At 42.6% G+C, this 15,739-nt stretch overlaps 1 protein-coding gene across 4 annotated transcripts in view; it reads right to left on the reverse strand.

Moving 5' to 3' along the window:
• TERT (telomerase reverse transcriptase) overlaps nt 1–15,505 on the reverse strand; it is a 34,560-nt gene extending 19,055 nt beyond the window's left edge. For 2 of the 4 annotated variants that reach the window (XM_069778754.1, XM_069778752.1), the window contains exons 1-5: nt 14,607–15,505; nt 11,404–13,309; nt 8,518–8,713; nt 4,030–4,219; nt 1,197–1,379 (exon numbers count right to left, since the gene is read on the reverse strand). In XM_069778754.1, the coding sequence (XP_069634855.1) occupies nt 1,197–1,379; nt 4,030–4,219; nt 8,518–8,713; nt 11,404–13,309; nt 14,607–14,834 (2,703 nt within the window). In that variant the 5' untranslated portion in view covers nt 14,835–15,505. Of the gene's footprint in view, nt 1–1,196; nt 1,380–4,029; nt 4,220–8,517; nt 8,714–11,403; nt 13,310–13,827; nt 14,045–14,606 lie in introns of those variants that run through there. The other 2 variants (XM_069778753.1, XM_069778755.1) reach the window with 2 other exon arrangements.
• Nucleotides 15,506–15,739: the final 234 nt, after the last annotated feature.

Below are 15,739 nucleotides of genomic sequence, written 5' to 3' on the forward strand. Positions count from 1 at the left end.
TGAAACAGAAGAAATATCTTCCATTATATATTCATCAGTATCACTGTAAACACTGTGGTAGTACAAAAAAACTCACTGCTTATCTGCAAAACCTTTCCTCACTCATCAATGAGTTTTCCCTTACAAGGGATAACCAAACCATCAGTTTTAGCACAATTCTTGTTACTAACAGAAGATGATAGCATATGCAACCTTAAATCTAACACTTAACCTTCAATCATTTAAGTAAAGTTTATTGCTGATATTTTATGTTTAAATATTTTAAGAAATGCTCCTCTCCATGTGATCACGGACGTGACATCTTAGGCTTTTGAAAAGCTGCAAACTCAGGTGTTTCACCTTTCCTAAACCTCATATTGCAATCTTACTTCTGCTTTTACTTGTCATAGTCAAAATTCAAAACCTTCTGAAGAAGCAACAACCTTAGGAGAACTACATCAATGACATGATTCCTTGGCTTGAAAGTTAACGAGACAATCACTGAAAGTAATTTCAGGACAGGATGACAACTGACATATGAGAGCATGGGAGAGGAGCCCCACCATAATATATATATATAAAAATCTGTGTAATTTACATACATCTGTATAAATTGCTCCAATTCAAAGCTATGAATTGAGCTCAAACACAAAAGGTTGCCTGCTAGACTTAACTGAAAAACAAAAGTGTTAAGAAGAAACTCCTTCAAATAGTGGGATATGACAAGCACTCATTATTTTCAAGTGGGAGAAGAAACTTGTTGGAGACACACTAGAGTTCAAGTGTTCATTTTCAACAGAAACTAATGATACTGAGACAGAAGAGACCTATTTTAAAAAGATGCTTAATTTATCCAAATGTGCATAGCGAGTTTTTCCTGGTTTTCCTTTGGGAAGATGGCCCTAAAAGCATATCTGAGTTTCTATTTTTGTCCCATTTTTACACTCAAGTAAGTGTAACTGAAAAAGCCAGTGCATGTGCAGAAGCAAGAGCTGCTACATGACAGAAAGATTAACAGAAAAATATCCAAGTAAAGGAAGCACTACTGCAGGGACACCCCCCCTTAAAAAACCAACCAGAGTCTGTGTTAGGTATGCACAAAAGTTTATTTTGAGAAAGAAATGATCATGCACTCAGATCACACCTATTACAGGTATAAAAATATGTGCACAAGCTGACTTTGAAGTTAGTCTGAATATGTAATTAAAAAGACATACCTTTACATAGTAGAAATGAGGAATTTCACCATCTGATTCAAGAACCTTTGTAACAAACTTCTTCCATGTCTTGTAGATATCATCTTTCCCAAACACTGAAGAGCCGATAAAACTGGTGTTTATAGTCCGTTCATAATTTAACACACTAAATAGATTTTTTAGTCGAGTGTTGTAGTGATGCATCTAAAAAGAGACCAAAGAGAATCACCTTAAAGTATGGTGAAACATATTAAATTCTGTGCAATACATAGATTTCACATTCAGATGAAGTATGAGATTAAATTTGTATATTTACTGTATTATTTTGGTCAACTGCAGTAACTACTTGGAAGTGTCAAAACAGCCTCAGAGGTTGGGGGGGGGGGGGGAGTGCTGGGGGGGAGGTTGTAGATTTATATCCTATGGAAAATTTTTTTTTTCTGTACTTGACTCTTGGAAATCAAGGTGTAATAGTTAAGGAGATAAACTCCAGCAAATAAAACTGCCACCAATTAAAAGGCGTCTTCTTAAATACCTTTCATTCTCTCTGCTGGAGAGAAGAACAGCAAAAAGAATATGCGCCCGGAGACTTTAGGCTAACTCCAGCTGGACCACCAGTTGAGCCTCTGGAGGTACTTTATGCAAGTACGTTAGCAAAGATTTAACTCTCAGCTATGGGAATAATAAACTACACCAGAGCGGCAGTGAAGTTCTGCAGGTTGATTAGCTCTGTAAACACCTTAAGGAAAAAAAAAATATTGACAGAGCTGGCAACAAAAGAATGTTGAAAGGGCAAGCCATACTACTAAAGAAAACAAACCGCACACGTAGCATACTTATGAATCAGTTTAGAGCTTCAGAGAAATCCTCCAAAATGTATACATAAAAGCGTTCTTACTATCAACAGTAGTATTATGATCATGATACAGATACACTGAAACTACTAATTACAGAAGCATTCCAAGTCATCTGAAAACATTTATTTTTGCACTGAAAAAAATCAATTACAGGTTTCAGTGAAAAGCTGGCAAAACTAAAGCACACCAAAAATGTTCAGTGGACTACTGCCACTGCCTCCAGAACAACTTAATCCAACTTCACTGTTTTACGTAAGGTAAGTAATTATGTTCATTCACTGGCTGATCTTGCAAAATGTTTTTGACAAGTTTATAAAACAAAGATTTCTGAAAATTAACATGCTTTCCTGAATTATTGCAGTGGTATCTTTTCTGTTATAAGCCAAGTTCCTAAGAAAAACAATCGAAAGGGTAGAGATGTAGCTCAAAGGTAAACAGAAGCAGCAAGTTCAAAGTAATCACCAGTAAAGTTCCTCCTTCCCTTCTTAATAAGCATATCCCAGGATGGTTGCTTTTTCACAAAAAGCACGCTTTCACCTTCTCACAAAGCTGATGGCCATATGGGTGTTAGCAGGTGAGTCAATAAAAGAAAATTCAGATTGGTTTCAAACTGTTTGAACTAGACCTGAGAGACCTGGAGCTGCAGTAGTCACAGTAGCTCCTCATTTTCATGTTGGAAGGAATTCCCTCGAGCCTCTTAATTCCCCAGGTCTAATCCACAGATTTGTTAACATTTTTCCAAAACCTAAAGATCTGCTGGAATCTCTCCAGAATGCAGTAGAAGACTACGAGCTCTCAGACAAATCAGATCTTTTGGAACCCTGCTGCTGCCCAGTGCTTTGAGCTTCCCATTAAAAATGAAAAATAGAAAAAAAAAAAATACTGGTTCAAATGAAAAAGGAAGAAGGGTGTAAAGCAAATACGTAAAATCTTTGAAACAAAATAAAATCTACACTGATTTGAGGATAAATTCATGGAACTGGACACATTCCACCATGTATTTTGCAGCGAAGTTTGAGAGTTGCCCAAGAATCAGAAATTGGTTCGCTGGATATTTGGGAGATTCTCTCTGACAATTCATCTGGATACATTCCAGCATTGAGCTACAGAAGCTGGCCAAGACTACCCCTACGATTCTAAACTGGGCTGGGATCACATACTGAACAGTAAGTACTAAGAAGCCATTGACTTCTCACCCATTTGGGGAACACTTAAATCTTGTGCACTAAGTGGAACTCAGTCTTGAGGAAAAACAATAAATGCAGTCATGCAAGATAGTGAAACTGGGTTCCCACTATGTCTTGTGGTTAACTGGCCTGTTAAATAGATTACTCCATGCACTGCATGTTCTGTCTTTGTTCCCACACTGCAGTAATTCCCTGCCTCCTTCCTATCTCCCTACTATCCTTGACCCAGCTCACTCGCCCTTCTTAGACCTTCTCCTGTAGCACACCCAATGCACCACTGTTCAGCCCCCTGAGTAGACCTGGCACCACAGCCAACTAGCTGATCAACATGCACAATCAGTATTCAGCTAAATCCCAACAGGGATTTGGACTCATCCATCCCTCACTCTCTGGTGTGCCAAACAAATACGACACATTAGTTCAGAATACTGAGCATCTCTGAGATTTCTGCCTTTCTGCTCCCATAGATGGCCAATGCCTACCACAACCAGACACAGTTAGCAAGCCTGAGGGAAAGGGATGGAAAGAGAAGAGAAAGAAAACACGATTACCTGACAGGCCATTGCCATTCTGTTAAGACTCATTTCCTTAAGACAGGCTTGCTAACAGAAGTACATGATTCTGGAATTGGAGGCTAATGGCAATTAAGCACTGGGAAGGGAGAAGCTAAGTTGCAACAGGTAGACCCATTCAGTCATTCTGATTTGAATGTTCCAGTTCACAAAACTAGTTTTATGTAACAAAAAACCTTACTCACTGTATTAGCTACCTACATCAAACCCGCATAAAAACAATAAAGAAAATAAAAACCTTCTTTTCTCTGCTTTCCCTGCTGAATGCTCGTGCTTCAACAACACCGCTCACTTTTACTATGGGTCTTAACCCATTCGCTTTGGGAATGAACCGGAGCTTTGATGCCATAGGAACATAATTTTTTTGACGGACAGCTTCAATCTCCTCTGAAGATAAAGCACGTAGGTGTACTCTGGCAAAATGGTTTCTAAAATGCAAATACACATTTAGTGTAAGCAACAGGAAAGGCAGTAAAGTTAAAACACTTAATCTCTTTGTGATAACTGAAACCAAATATTTTTCTAAGATAATTACAAATACTAACCTCTGCAGAAAGTGACATGGAAGTCTGAATTTCAGAACAATTTCACAGTATCTTAACAACAATGTAATACAATAATAAGAGAGTACACATTTCTGCTTGATGCAAATTAAGGTAATTAAAAAAAAATCTTAATTAACACAAATGAAAATTTAAGCACATATTAGCTGAGTACCTTTGAACATTATGAAATATTTTTGATGCAAGACAACAGGAAGTTGGATATTTCTCATGGTTTCAGAAGCTTGAAAGACATTAACGAAGTTGAATAGAACCTTCAGAAAACTATGTTAAGAAAGATCCAGGGAAGGACTTGCACACTGTAATGGGCTGTTCTACTCCCAACATTTAGGGGACCTACTACTTATTAAAAGTTATAGTGAACTGAGATACTAGGATACATATACAACATAAGGGCATTTAGGTATCCAGTAACATGATTCAAGTGTTAGCTGCAGCTAAATTGAACAGCACAAAATAATGAAAAACGGAAGGCTCCCAAGTCACAGGTTCTGAGCTCTGTAAATTCATCTTACTGGGAAATGTGCTTCCCCCTCAGGATTTACAGTGCAGTGTAGCTTAGTCCAAATCAATACTTTCCCATGCAATGACGCAGGAAAAGGAGGTGGAGCAAAAGCCCTTGCTTTTACTTAAGATGTATTGTTAAAGTGCCCTACCTGCAACATAAAAGACCTGGATCAATCTCCTGCACTGCTTGTATTGTTCAGATGGACAAAACGTGCCATTCCAAAAAGCCCTACAGCCTAGTGGTTAGGCTACTGCCCTGGGAAGTGAAGCAAGACAATTCAAATCCTCGCAAAAGAAGGGATACATATCTAAACTTACATGCAGATTTTTCACGTCCCACACAAACCAACCAGCTGGTTTAACAATAGGAGGCCACACTATCACAAAAGGCAGTGGATGGATAGTAGAAAGCTGGTAAGCATGCTCTAGGAGACACCTGAGAAGCCAAGCATGCAGGTAAGAGGCACACAAATACTTCTCTATGCCAACACAACTCACAAGGTAATGATCCAGCTGCTTGGGACTGCTGGGGTCCAAGCGATACAGTGCATGACACCTAGAAGGTATAGAGGCATCCAGGGCCAGCAAGTTGAGCTATTACTGAGCGAGTGTTTTCAGGATTTATACTCCAACTTTGGAATTAAATTCCTGGTAGAGATGCTGCCTAAAGTAAGGCAGAAAGGACAGGACATCCCTATTCCACAGCTAGAGATCGCTGTTATTCATAATGACTTAAATTATTTCCTGAACCCATAAAACTTCATCATGTACTACAGTATTAGGTAGATCACGAAGACAAAACAAAGAACTCCAGTTCAACAGAAACAACTGAATGATCAAATCTCCACCCCTTCACAGTTCACATTTAAGTCTGGAGGAAAAAAAACCTCAACCACTGTATAAAAAAAAAATTACTTCCTTTGAAAGTGAAGACAAAGGCCAATTATTGGCATATCTTCATCATTACTACCTCTGGCCAGCTATAGAATTGGACATCATTTTGCCTGCAGCAACATTCATTGCTTATTTCATGGCATTTATAGCAGTGCTAATGATTTTTAATATGCACTGATCTAGTGGCCACTGAACCATTCTGCTCTCATTTGCACACTCACAACGCTGTTAAGCACGGGAACTTGGAGGAAGTTGAGTGGATGGTCCCGCTGTCTTTTGTCACCTCACCACAACGTGATGGGGGAGATTCAGAACTTCTGCAGCATTTTCAATCCTGAGCAGCCACTGTGTGTGGCAAGAGCAGGGAGGGCACGGTCCTTAGGAAAACAGATGCTGTCACCCCAACATCGGGTACCTTATTTTTAAAACATAACTTTGCATTCTGTGGGCCATGTAACTTGAAGCAACTGTAGCATGAAATACTGAATTTTTCTTAGTAACTACTCTTTTTAATTTGGCGTATGACATTTGGTATAGCCTCAAAAGTTAATAGAAAGTTGTCTGTGTGCTATGACCAGCACACTCTCACCTCCACCCATACAGCAAGACAAACATAAAGATTCAGGTCCCCTCTCAGAACCGTGGTCTGTACTCTTGAGTGGGATTCTGCATAGGAAGATCTACTCATGGGGATTTACTCCCTAATGACAATGCAGTGCAAAGACAAGCTCATGAGTAAAGTCCAGGTCCACTCAGTCCAGCCTGTTCCATCCACTCTCTTCCTCCCAAAGGAGGATGCAAAAGAACTGGAAAGGCATCAGTGGCCACGCTCGGCTGTGAACACTTTCCTGCAAGCCAGCTCAAAGCAATGGCCACAAGCAGCTCCAGCTGAGAAAAAGAACCAGGACAACCTCAAAACAGCCATATACTCTTTCTCCAGGGAAGATGAAAGCAGCTCAACAGCCTCTGGCACCAATTCACCAACAGTGCCTGAAAACGCTGGCTGGTTAAGAGAGGATGGTGCCTGGAGACCCTCAAAATGGCCAAGGCAGCCCTCAACAGCTGTTTCCCAAGATCTCTAAACCCCAATTCCTCTCCTCCCGTGTGAAGCAGGCAGCTTGCCACCTGTATGAATGCAGTAAGCTGGATTAGTAGGAGACCTCATGTTACATTGCACACTTGAAAAAGCAGTGCTGAAAGCCCTAGCCTTGTGAGTGAAGCTTAAGCACAGCTGCTGGGATCAGACTAAAAGTCCCTATAGCTATGTATCCTGTAGCCAACAGCAAACACCCTGCCCTTACAGCACACCCTTGGCAAGCACGCAGCAGTACTTCCTCGGGATGCTTCCCCAGCTTCCAGTAATCTACTGTTCAGGAACATCCCAAGCCAAAGGTGAGGAAGGGCTTCCTGCACAGTGGGGAAATATGTGGGGAGGAAATTAGAAGAAACGGGATCAGCCCAGATTAGGGTCTTTGGAGTTCAGAGCACCTTGTCCTTACATGCCTGGTTTTTCTGGGAAACTGGGAATAGGGACAAAAGGGCTAAAACCAAATTTTCTTTTAATCACATACCCCACTAAAAACAGCATTATATCTAATGTGTAAAATTAGTACTTGATGATACTTTATGCCAAAAAGTAGCCTTTAAAGTACATTAAAACTACATAAAACACTAATTGCAAAACTAAGTGTTAGTTTGAAGACAAAACAAACAGAATATGCGGTACTGAAAATTATATTCTACTACTACTAAATTGCATATTCTGTGCTACAACTGCAAACAAGATTGAGGCCCCATTAAGTGCAAAAACATGCAGAAGAGCTACACTGGAGATACCAATGTTGATATCAGGGCGCAGCGGGCAGGAGGGGAAAAAAAATAAAATCACATATATAACATTGTAGACCAACAGACCACTGTGAAAGCAAAAGGTTGACTGCATAACACAGCCATTAAAAGACAAGACAAAATATGCTAATTTTGCACAGTTCCAAAACGCTCTCAGACACCAACAATTTATAACGAAAACCCAAAAAGATGTGAACTATGGAGATGTGTGCGCAATACCATTCATTAAAATTGCCTTCAGATCTTCCCTATTTTCTCACTTAATTGCTTAAAATTTGATCTTAAATAACGCTCTAACTTAAATACATGCATGCATTTTTAGGACCAAAAAAGCAGCATGGAATTCCACAGCTGCACTAAAAAAGAAACTGCAGCTTTTAAATCCTTCAGTCTTAAAAAACCTGAAACCACAAAGCTACTGTCTGAATTTCTGACTAGAGTATTACAGCATTTCAGCAGAGGTTTGGGTTGTTTTTGGGGGCTTTGGTTTTTTTGGTTTTTTGGGGGGTTTTTTGGGTTTTTTTTAATTAAAGCAGTTGAAGCAAATTGAGTATTTTTAAAATTAACTTTCCCAAGGTTACTTTGGGATTCTGTCACTATGCTCTACTCACTGTTAAAAGGTGTAAAAAATTGACTTATCAAAACAAAATCCTCTTTAAAATGGATTTTATTGTGGCAAAGGTTTCTCTTCTCCTACCAAAGAATTCTAAAGTTGAATCACTTTTCTCACACAAAATACTTCATAATTTACAAGCTGTGCATACTAAAATCACAGGCTGAATTTTCTTTTGGGAAATTAAGCAAATAAAAGGAGGATAAATGGGCAATAAATGAAAGCAGGATTATAACTTTACACTACAAAACACGAGATTTCTACATATTCCATTAATGTTTGATTAGTTTTCCAATGTTACCTAATTCCAATGTTCTGTAACTTGCCCCAAATAAACTTTCGGTAGTAGAAAAGCATGTTTTTCTGGAACATGGTCTCGGTGATATAGAAAAATGATCTGAGCAACTCAACAACATAGGTATCCATCAGCCAGTACAGGAATTTAGCCAAAAGTTCTTCACGGAAACAATGTTCATACGCAGGAACAAAGTGATCACCTTCAATAAACAATTCAAAGGTAGTTATAGTGAATATCAACTGTTTGTATTAGTAAAGAAACAGAACATACAAACAAAAAAACCACACATTGTTAACACTTTTCTTAGCTTGAGGTTAATGGAAAGAAAAAAAGCAAGTACAAACAATTGCACAGATGCCACTCCAAATTTTCACTGGCATTAAAGTGACCGACCCAAGCTTAAAGTACAAACATAGAAACTAATCTGCAGTGACAAACTGACATACAGGATATGAATACATGCCATTAGTAGCCCAAAGACTTACTTTCTTTCCCCAGCATTGATCGTGCAAGATCTTTAATGCACAATGGCAAAATTATTGTGAAGGGAAAGGCAAAATGGAAATAAGCCTACTACAATATAAAACTTAAAAAAAAAAAAAAGTGCAAAAGAATGAAAATACTTAGGTATACTGTAAAAATAACAGAATTGAACTGGGCTGACCTGGGGATAAGAATGATACTCAGATTTCCCAGTTACATGAAAATTAATTTCAGGGTTAACCTTTATTTCAGACATCCTATTATAAAAACTTATTGCTGCAGTCAAAAAAAAGAAGAAAAAAAAATCACCCTTATTTAAGTCTATCAGCACTTCTAATATTTAGATGGCACAAAAATTACAAACCCAGAACATTCCTAGCTACTGTCAAATTTAAGGCCAGTAGTGGTGCTGAAATATGGGTGAGTAGGGAATAAAACCCAGTGCTACAATACTGAATTTTTGCCAACTTTCAATTACGTTTTTTTCTAATTAAATTTAAGAGTAGAATTTAGCAAAATACAACAGGATAATTTAAAGAAATATAGAGAAATATTAGTTTAGCTGCATAGCACAAATGATTATGGCACAAATGTGTTAAAAACAGCTTAATTTTGACACAAAAGAGCTGAGGCTTAAAACTGAGACTTATGAAATGAAAATAAGTTGCCAGTTCTCTACCCTGTTTGGTTTTTGTGTGCTTCAGGGAGGAGACATATTCATGTATTTACAGCACCTAAGAAAAGACTACCATAAAGAGAGAAAACAGTGTTCACTTCAACAGAAGCCAGCTAACATCAATGAAAAAATCCAGTGACTGTTAGAAAATCCTCTAACTGAAGAGTTGCAATATGCGGCTGTAATACACAAATTAAATCAGCATGTTGTTAAGTAGCTGTCCTGGAACTAGATCATTTTTTACTAAGTGCTTGACAACAGATGTAGATGATGGCTACAATTCAGGGAACTAACAAGAAACCACTACTACCAATTTTGGAGAAAAAAAAAAACCCTACAGTGCAGCAAAGCAATTAAATGTGTGTTTAAACTTCAAGCACAAGGGAGTACTTTCATGAAAATTAAAATTAAGCCTATGTGTTGCTTTTCTTGGAATAAGGCCAGAGAGTAAGAGGGTATTACATTTTTTTCAGATAAGATGTTCCAAATGACTATGAACCAAACATATATTCTACAATAAAAACCTTTTAAAATATTTAACTCCTCAGCATTTTGAAAAGCATGTTTTTGAGCCAGAGTTTCTGAATAAAGAATCAACGTATTTGCTAGAATTAACAGTTTCTTATGGAAGTGTAACCTCCCCTATTTTTGACATCAGTTCTCAAACATCAGACTTGTTTATTTTCCTCCTACATTACAAAGAACCCATAGTAATTTCAGAACCTTATCGCACCTTTTAAGAAGGAATACCATTTTCAGCTCACATTACTGTAGGATCCACGTACATAACCAGGTAAGAATAAATATTGCAAACATACCAGTTAAGGAAGTGCAATCCACATTGTATAGGTGGAGAATGGAAGCACAGAAAAATGACAACATGCATTAGATCCTACAGCAATCAACCACAGAACGCCAGCTTCAGCCTAGATTTAAGTCCTAGGATAGTGTCTGAAAAAAAGACTTTTTCAGGGAAGCAAGATTTACTTGACATCATTTGAAAAAGAGGACTAAACTGAAGGGATTCATACAGAATTTGGAGCAATCAGCTGATGCCCTCACGACAGCTTTCAGCCAGGGACCACTCGGTCTGGTGACCTCTGTACCATCAACGACCCAGCCTGAAGTAGTGCTCAGCATGGGTCTCTTGTTCCTAGAGTCGGGCTCTAGAAAGGTAACAGATAGTGGACAACGCCTGCATTGCACAGCTCCCATACTCATGTCTTTCTCACAAGGTTGATGGGGGGGGGCAAGGGGGGGAAACACGCTGTGGAACGAAGGCTCACTCCCACAGCAGAGGAACACATGCCACTACAAGCCTCTTCAGTTCTTTCTGAAAGCTTATGGTAACCAACAGGCAGACTGCATTTGTTCCTTATGTGCTTAGGTCATACTTCAAGGAATTTTTAGAGTTACTGCAATTTGGAGGGAGGGGTGGAAGGGGGCTCTGTTGAAAGGCCCAGGTTCTGAATTCATGGTTGTGAAAATGTCATCCTATTATACACAAAAAGCGTGAATGAAAACGATGAAAACTGTAGTTTTGGAAGGAAGACAGGCTTAAGTGTTATTCCACCATCAATTACAAATATTACTAGGTTTGCTCTCTCGCCTATGGTTATTATCAGTGAACCCAACAACTCTGAACTCAGACTCAGTACCCTCGCCTTCCCACCTTAAACGTGAACACCAGCCATCTGACACCCCCGCCACTTAAATTCTTTAAGAAGTACCTTTGACTAGACGAAGCCACATGCAGTCATTCACTCTCATCTTCCACATCAGCTCCTGCAACGAAAGCTTAGCAAACTTCCCCATGGAAATGAACACTTTCACATTTTTTAAGAACCGGCACTTGTTATGGTTAGAACCCCAAAGCTCAGCGGGGATGACCCGCTCCAGGCACTCCCTCACAAAGATGTACACCTGCCAGTGGCTGCTGTGCTGCTTGAGGAGCTCCCCGAGGGCTGAATCACACACCTCTCCCGAGTTTTGCTCCTCACTCTGCAACTCCCCCCGCACAGATTTTGCAAGAGGAGCATGTAAGTTGTCTGGCGCATCAGTGTGACCAGATTCACATCTGCTGCTTGTCACACTCTTAGTAGGCTCCTTCCCAAACTGTTCCACTTGCTCGCGAACCTCTGCTTCCCCAGGCAAGGCTGCCTGAGAAGGCAGCTCAGTTTGTCTCACACTGGTTTCAGATATCCAGACAGGGCAATTTTTTTTCAAGAGAACTAAGTAAGGGCACTTTCCATGGTTCTTTAAGAGTTTCTGAAATGTGTGTCTCATTTGCCAGTAGCGTTTGGGCAACCTCTTCTTTCTCCAGTTGTGATGTGGCAGACTTTGGCTGTGCTTTTGCTCCAACAGATTTTGGCTTAAGAATATAGTTTGTATAAGCCGTCTTCCACCTGCCTGACAGCCCTGCAAGCGATTCAATAAAAACGATTTAGGAAAACATTCTTGGAAACTCCTGCGAGAGTACAGAAGAAACTTCCTGTCAATGTATACTGCAGAACGCAGGAGTGTGTTTGGTAACTTCTTTGCCAAATGAGCTAGGGGACTTTCCCGCCTTCCACATTTTGAAGAAATACCCTCCACGGCTTTGATCTGTACAGAATCCAACTGAGATTTATACACATGCATCTCTACTCCTTTCCTATGGGATTCTGCTTGAATTTCAATGCTGGGCTTTAAAAGTTTGTTACTCTGAACTCCTCGCAGGAAAGACCTTTCACCTGCCACAAACTTCTTCCCGTCACAAGATGTGTGAACTAAAGAAGGACCAGACATATCACTGCTACTTCTTTGAGAAACGTGCTGGTTTTTAATGAGATTTACAGAATGTGATTCTACATACCCAGTTCCGTATCTCTTGGAACTACTTTGGTTTACATCAGGAGTGAGATTACAAGCCTTTTCCTCTCTCACTTTTTCCTCTACTTTTGCTCTCTTAGCTGAAATTTCAAGTTGCTCCCTATCAAGCTTCCTTTTTAAAGACGGTGCCGTAGCTGACAAATATAATCTGGAGCTACTCTGTTTTTCCAGATGTTCAGTAACCATTCTGATCTGTTTGCTTGCTTTAGAAACGGCTTTTGCAGAATACTGGTAACTGGACATGACGCTTTGTGTCTTGTTATTTTTTTTATTTCCCATGCTGGAGACCTTAGCTTCAAGTCTCTGCCTGCATTTCCACCAATGCGACTTTGAAAGATACTTTCTATGAAACATAAGCCTTTTTTGCATATAGTCAAGCAAGCTACTACGTTTATGCTTTGAAAACCTTTGTTTAACAAACACTGGGGATGAGTCTACATTATGTGAAATAAGTTCATAAACTGGTTGCCCACAAACTTGGTAACAATTACTAGGGGGAACCAGCATAAAGATTGCACAATGTTCCAACAAATACATCATCACATCATCCCCTATCCTGCTCAGCAGTGTTTCCCAGAGGCCGCTGATACGAATAGTTTCTGTTGCAGTATTGGGTAGGTAGCTGTATATATTTGAAGACGGCATGATTTGGAAATGAGAACTGTTTTCGTCCAGTAAGGAGTATCCATACGCGAGGACATTCTTCTTTCTTTTTTCACACAGTCTCTGAACAACTCGTGTGATGACTTCACTCTGACTAGATAACTGAAGAAAGAAAGAAAGAAAGAGAATGAGTTTTTTATCAACAACTCTTCCATAAACCACAATATACACTTCAAATAAACAGACATGCAAGATACACAGTCCTAGCCATCAGCTTTAGATCAAGCCCTTTCAAAGCAATATTAACGATTCAAAAGTGCCATACCCAAAAAGAAAGGTTTTCAAGTGTACCAGAACATGTTTACATGCAGCGACACGGGCCTACAACTTTAAGGAAGTCTTTTTAACGTCTGCCCTTTTGATCCTCGTTTTCATGCCCAGGAAACACCCTACACTACTCCCCTCGGCTCCCTGAGCAACCTGGACTCCAAGGCCTTCGGGTCACTCTGCCCGTAGATAAGTGCTCGTAGATACGTGCTCATGCAGGCTCTAACCTCCAGGGAACTAACACCGATTTTCTTGAGGCCTCCATTTCCTTTTACGTAAAGAAAAGTTCAACTAAACGACTCGGTTCACAATTCTAAAACCCGCTCAACAAGCTTGCAAAGTTCGTTTCCTACCGTAGCACGGTTTCGCTCATGCACTTCGCAGCTCCAAGAGAAAAAGCCGTCTTTTCCCCTCTGAAAAGTTTCTTCTGCTTAAACGCCGACCTGCAAGCGGTATTCCCCCCCTCTTCCTTACCCTCTCAAGAGTGGAAATGAAAAAATGCCACTTCCCCAGCTGCTCCCCGGGCCACATTTGAGTTTGTTCACTCCTACCCCACAGTGCAAGTCAGGGAGCCCCCAGGCCGGCAGCCTTTTTGCCCTGGCTAACCACCCACCCGCTGAGCGCCAGCGCTTTGCTCGCCCACCCCCCCAGCCAGAGGAGGAGGAGGGGGGGGGGAACGATCCCCCCACCGCTCCCCGCTGCCTAGGGCCGACAACCGAGGCGGCTGGAAGGGGGCAGGCGAGGCGAGGCGAGGGGAGGCCGGGCCGGCAGCAGCCACGAGGGGCGACGGTCCGCCGCCCCCGCGCAGCCATGGAGGACGCAGGAAGCGCTCTACCACCCAGCCAAGGCGGGCGGCAGCGCCCAGCGCCGCCTCCGCGGCCCCCCTCAGGGTCGGCACGGCCCTCACCGCTCGCCCCAGCCGCCCGGGGAAGCCCCGCGCCACCGGCATGGGGATGATGGGGATGGATGGGGATGGGGGGGGGGTGGTGGTGTCCGTGTTCTCGCCCGGTGTCCCCCCCCACCAACAACCAACCCCGGTAGGGGCTCGGTCCTCGGCGAGGGCTGCGCTGGTGCGGCCGCCCCGGGAGCGACGCAGGTGCGAGCGGGCTACCGCTCGGTCCCTGCCTCCTACCTGCTGGAAGGTGAAGGGCCGGGGGATGGCGCGGGCTCCGCGGGGGACGCACACCACGCACTGCCCCACGAAGGTCCGGTAGCAGGGGGCGTCGTCGCCCCGCAGCACCTCGGTCTCCCCGGTGCCGCTTTCCCGCAACCGACGGATGAAGGTCTCCAACGGGGCGGCCTCGGCGTAGCAGCCGCGCAGGGCGGCCAGCACCGCCGCGAAGGGCTCCGCGCCCGCCATGTTGTGGAGAGACGGAGCACGCCGCCACCTGAGGCGGCCCCGCGCTCCGCTCCCCTCCCCTCCCGCCTTCCCTCCCGCACCGCTACGCTCCCCTACCACCGACGGCGGGCGGCCGGGAACTGCATCAATTTAAAAAAAAAAAAAATAAAAACCTGAGGAAAACACCCTCGCAAAATTGCCCCTGCGGCCACCGCCGGGCCCCAACGTGGCCTCTGAGGGGCGGTGGTCGAGGCGGGGCGGGGCGGGGCGGGAGGCCGCTGTCCAGCTCCGGCGTTCCTTCCCTCCTCCGGCGCCGTCTGCTGCGGCAGCCCGGACCGGCCCGGCCCGGAGGGGCGAAGGAAGGGCTGGAGGGGGAGTCTGTGAGGCAAACTTGTTTGGGTTTTTGTCTTGGGACAGCTTCGTAGCGACTTTTCGGTGGGCGATTTCGTGCTGTGCGTTTTCGGGGTGCTTGGGATGGGGCGGAACTGCGGTCAAAGAAAGGTGTTGGAAGGAGTTTGTAACCGTTCGTGAAGGTGGGTTTCCTCTGGAAGATTCCCTTCCGTGGAACCCCTTGTAGGGTCAGCACTCCGTCGAGGATCTGTCTGAAACAAGAGCGACTGTAGAAGAGGGTCACAGTGGAGATGAACAGCGTAAACCCTAAAAATGACAGATGGGCAGCTCCTGGGTTTCTCGTCAAACTCATGAACGAAGAAGCCGAATCACGGTCGAATGTAACCTCCTACTCAAAACCTTTCTCGGTGTCTGAAGACTTCCTGGTAGCAAACTTGATGCCAGACTGTAAAAGCGATTGCAGTGGAGTTCTGGGGAACTGTAGCTCTCTAAGCCTGATGTTTGTTCCAGGTAAATTAGTAGAAATAACAGAAGATAGGATTAGTAGGTGCTGGGAGAAATACAAGTTGCTTAGT

Source organism: Haliaeetus albicilla, chromosome 3 (assembly GCF_947461875.1).
Source record: "Haliaeetus albicilla chromosome 3, bHalAlb1.1, whole genome shotgun sequence".
In the NCBI taxonomy this organism is placed as follows: domain Eukaryota; kingdom Metazoa; phylum Chordata; class Aves; order Accipitriformes; family Accipitridae; genus Haliaeetus; species Haliaeetus albicilla.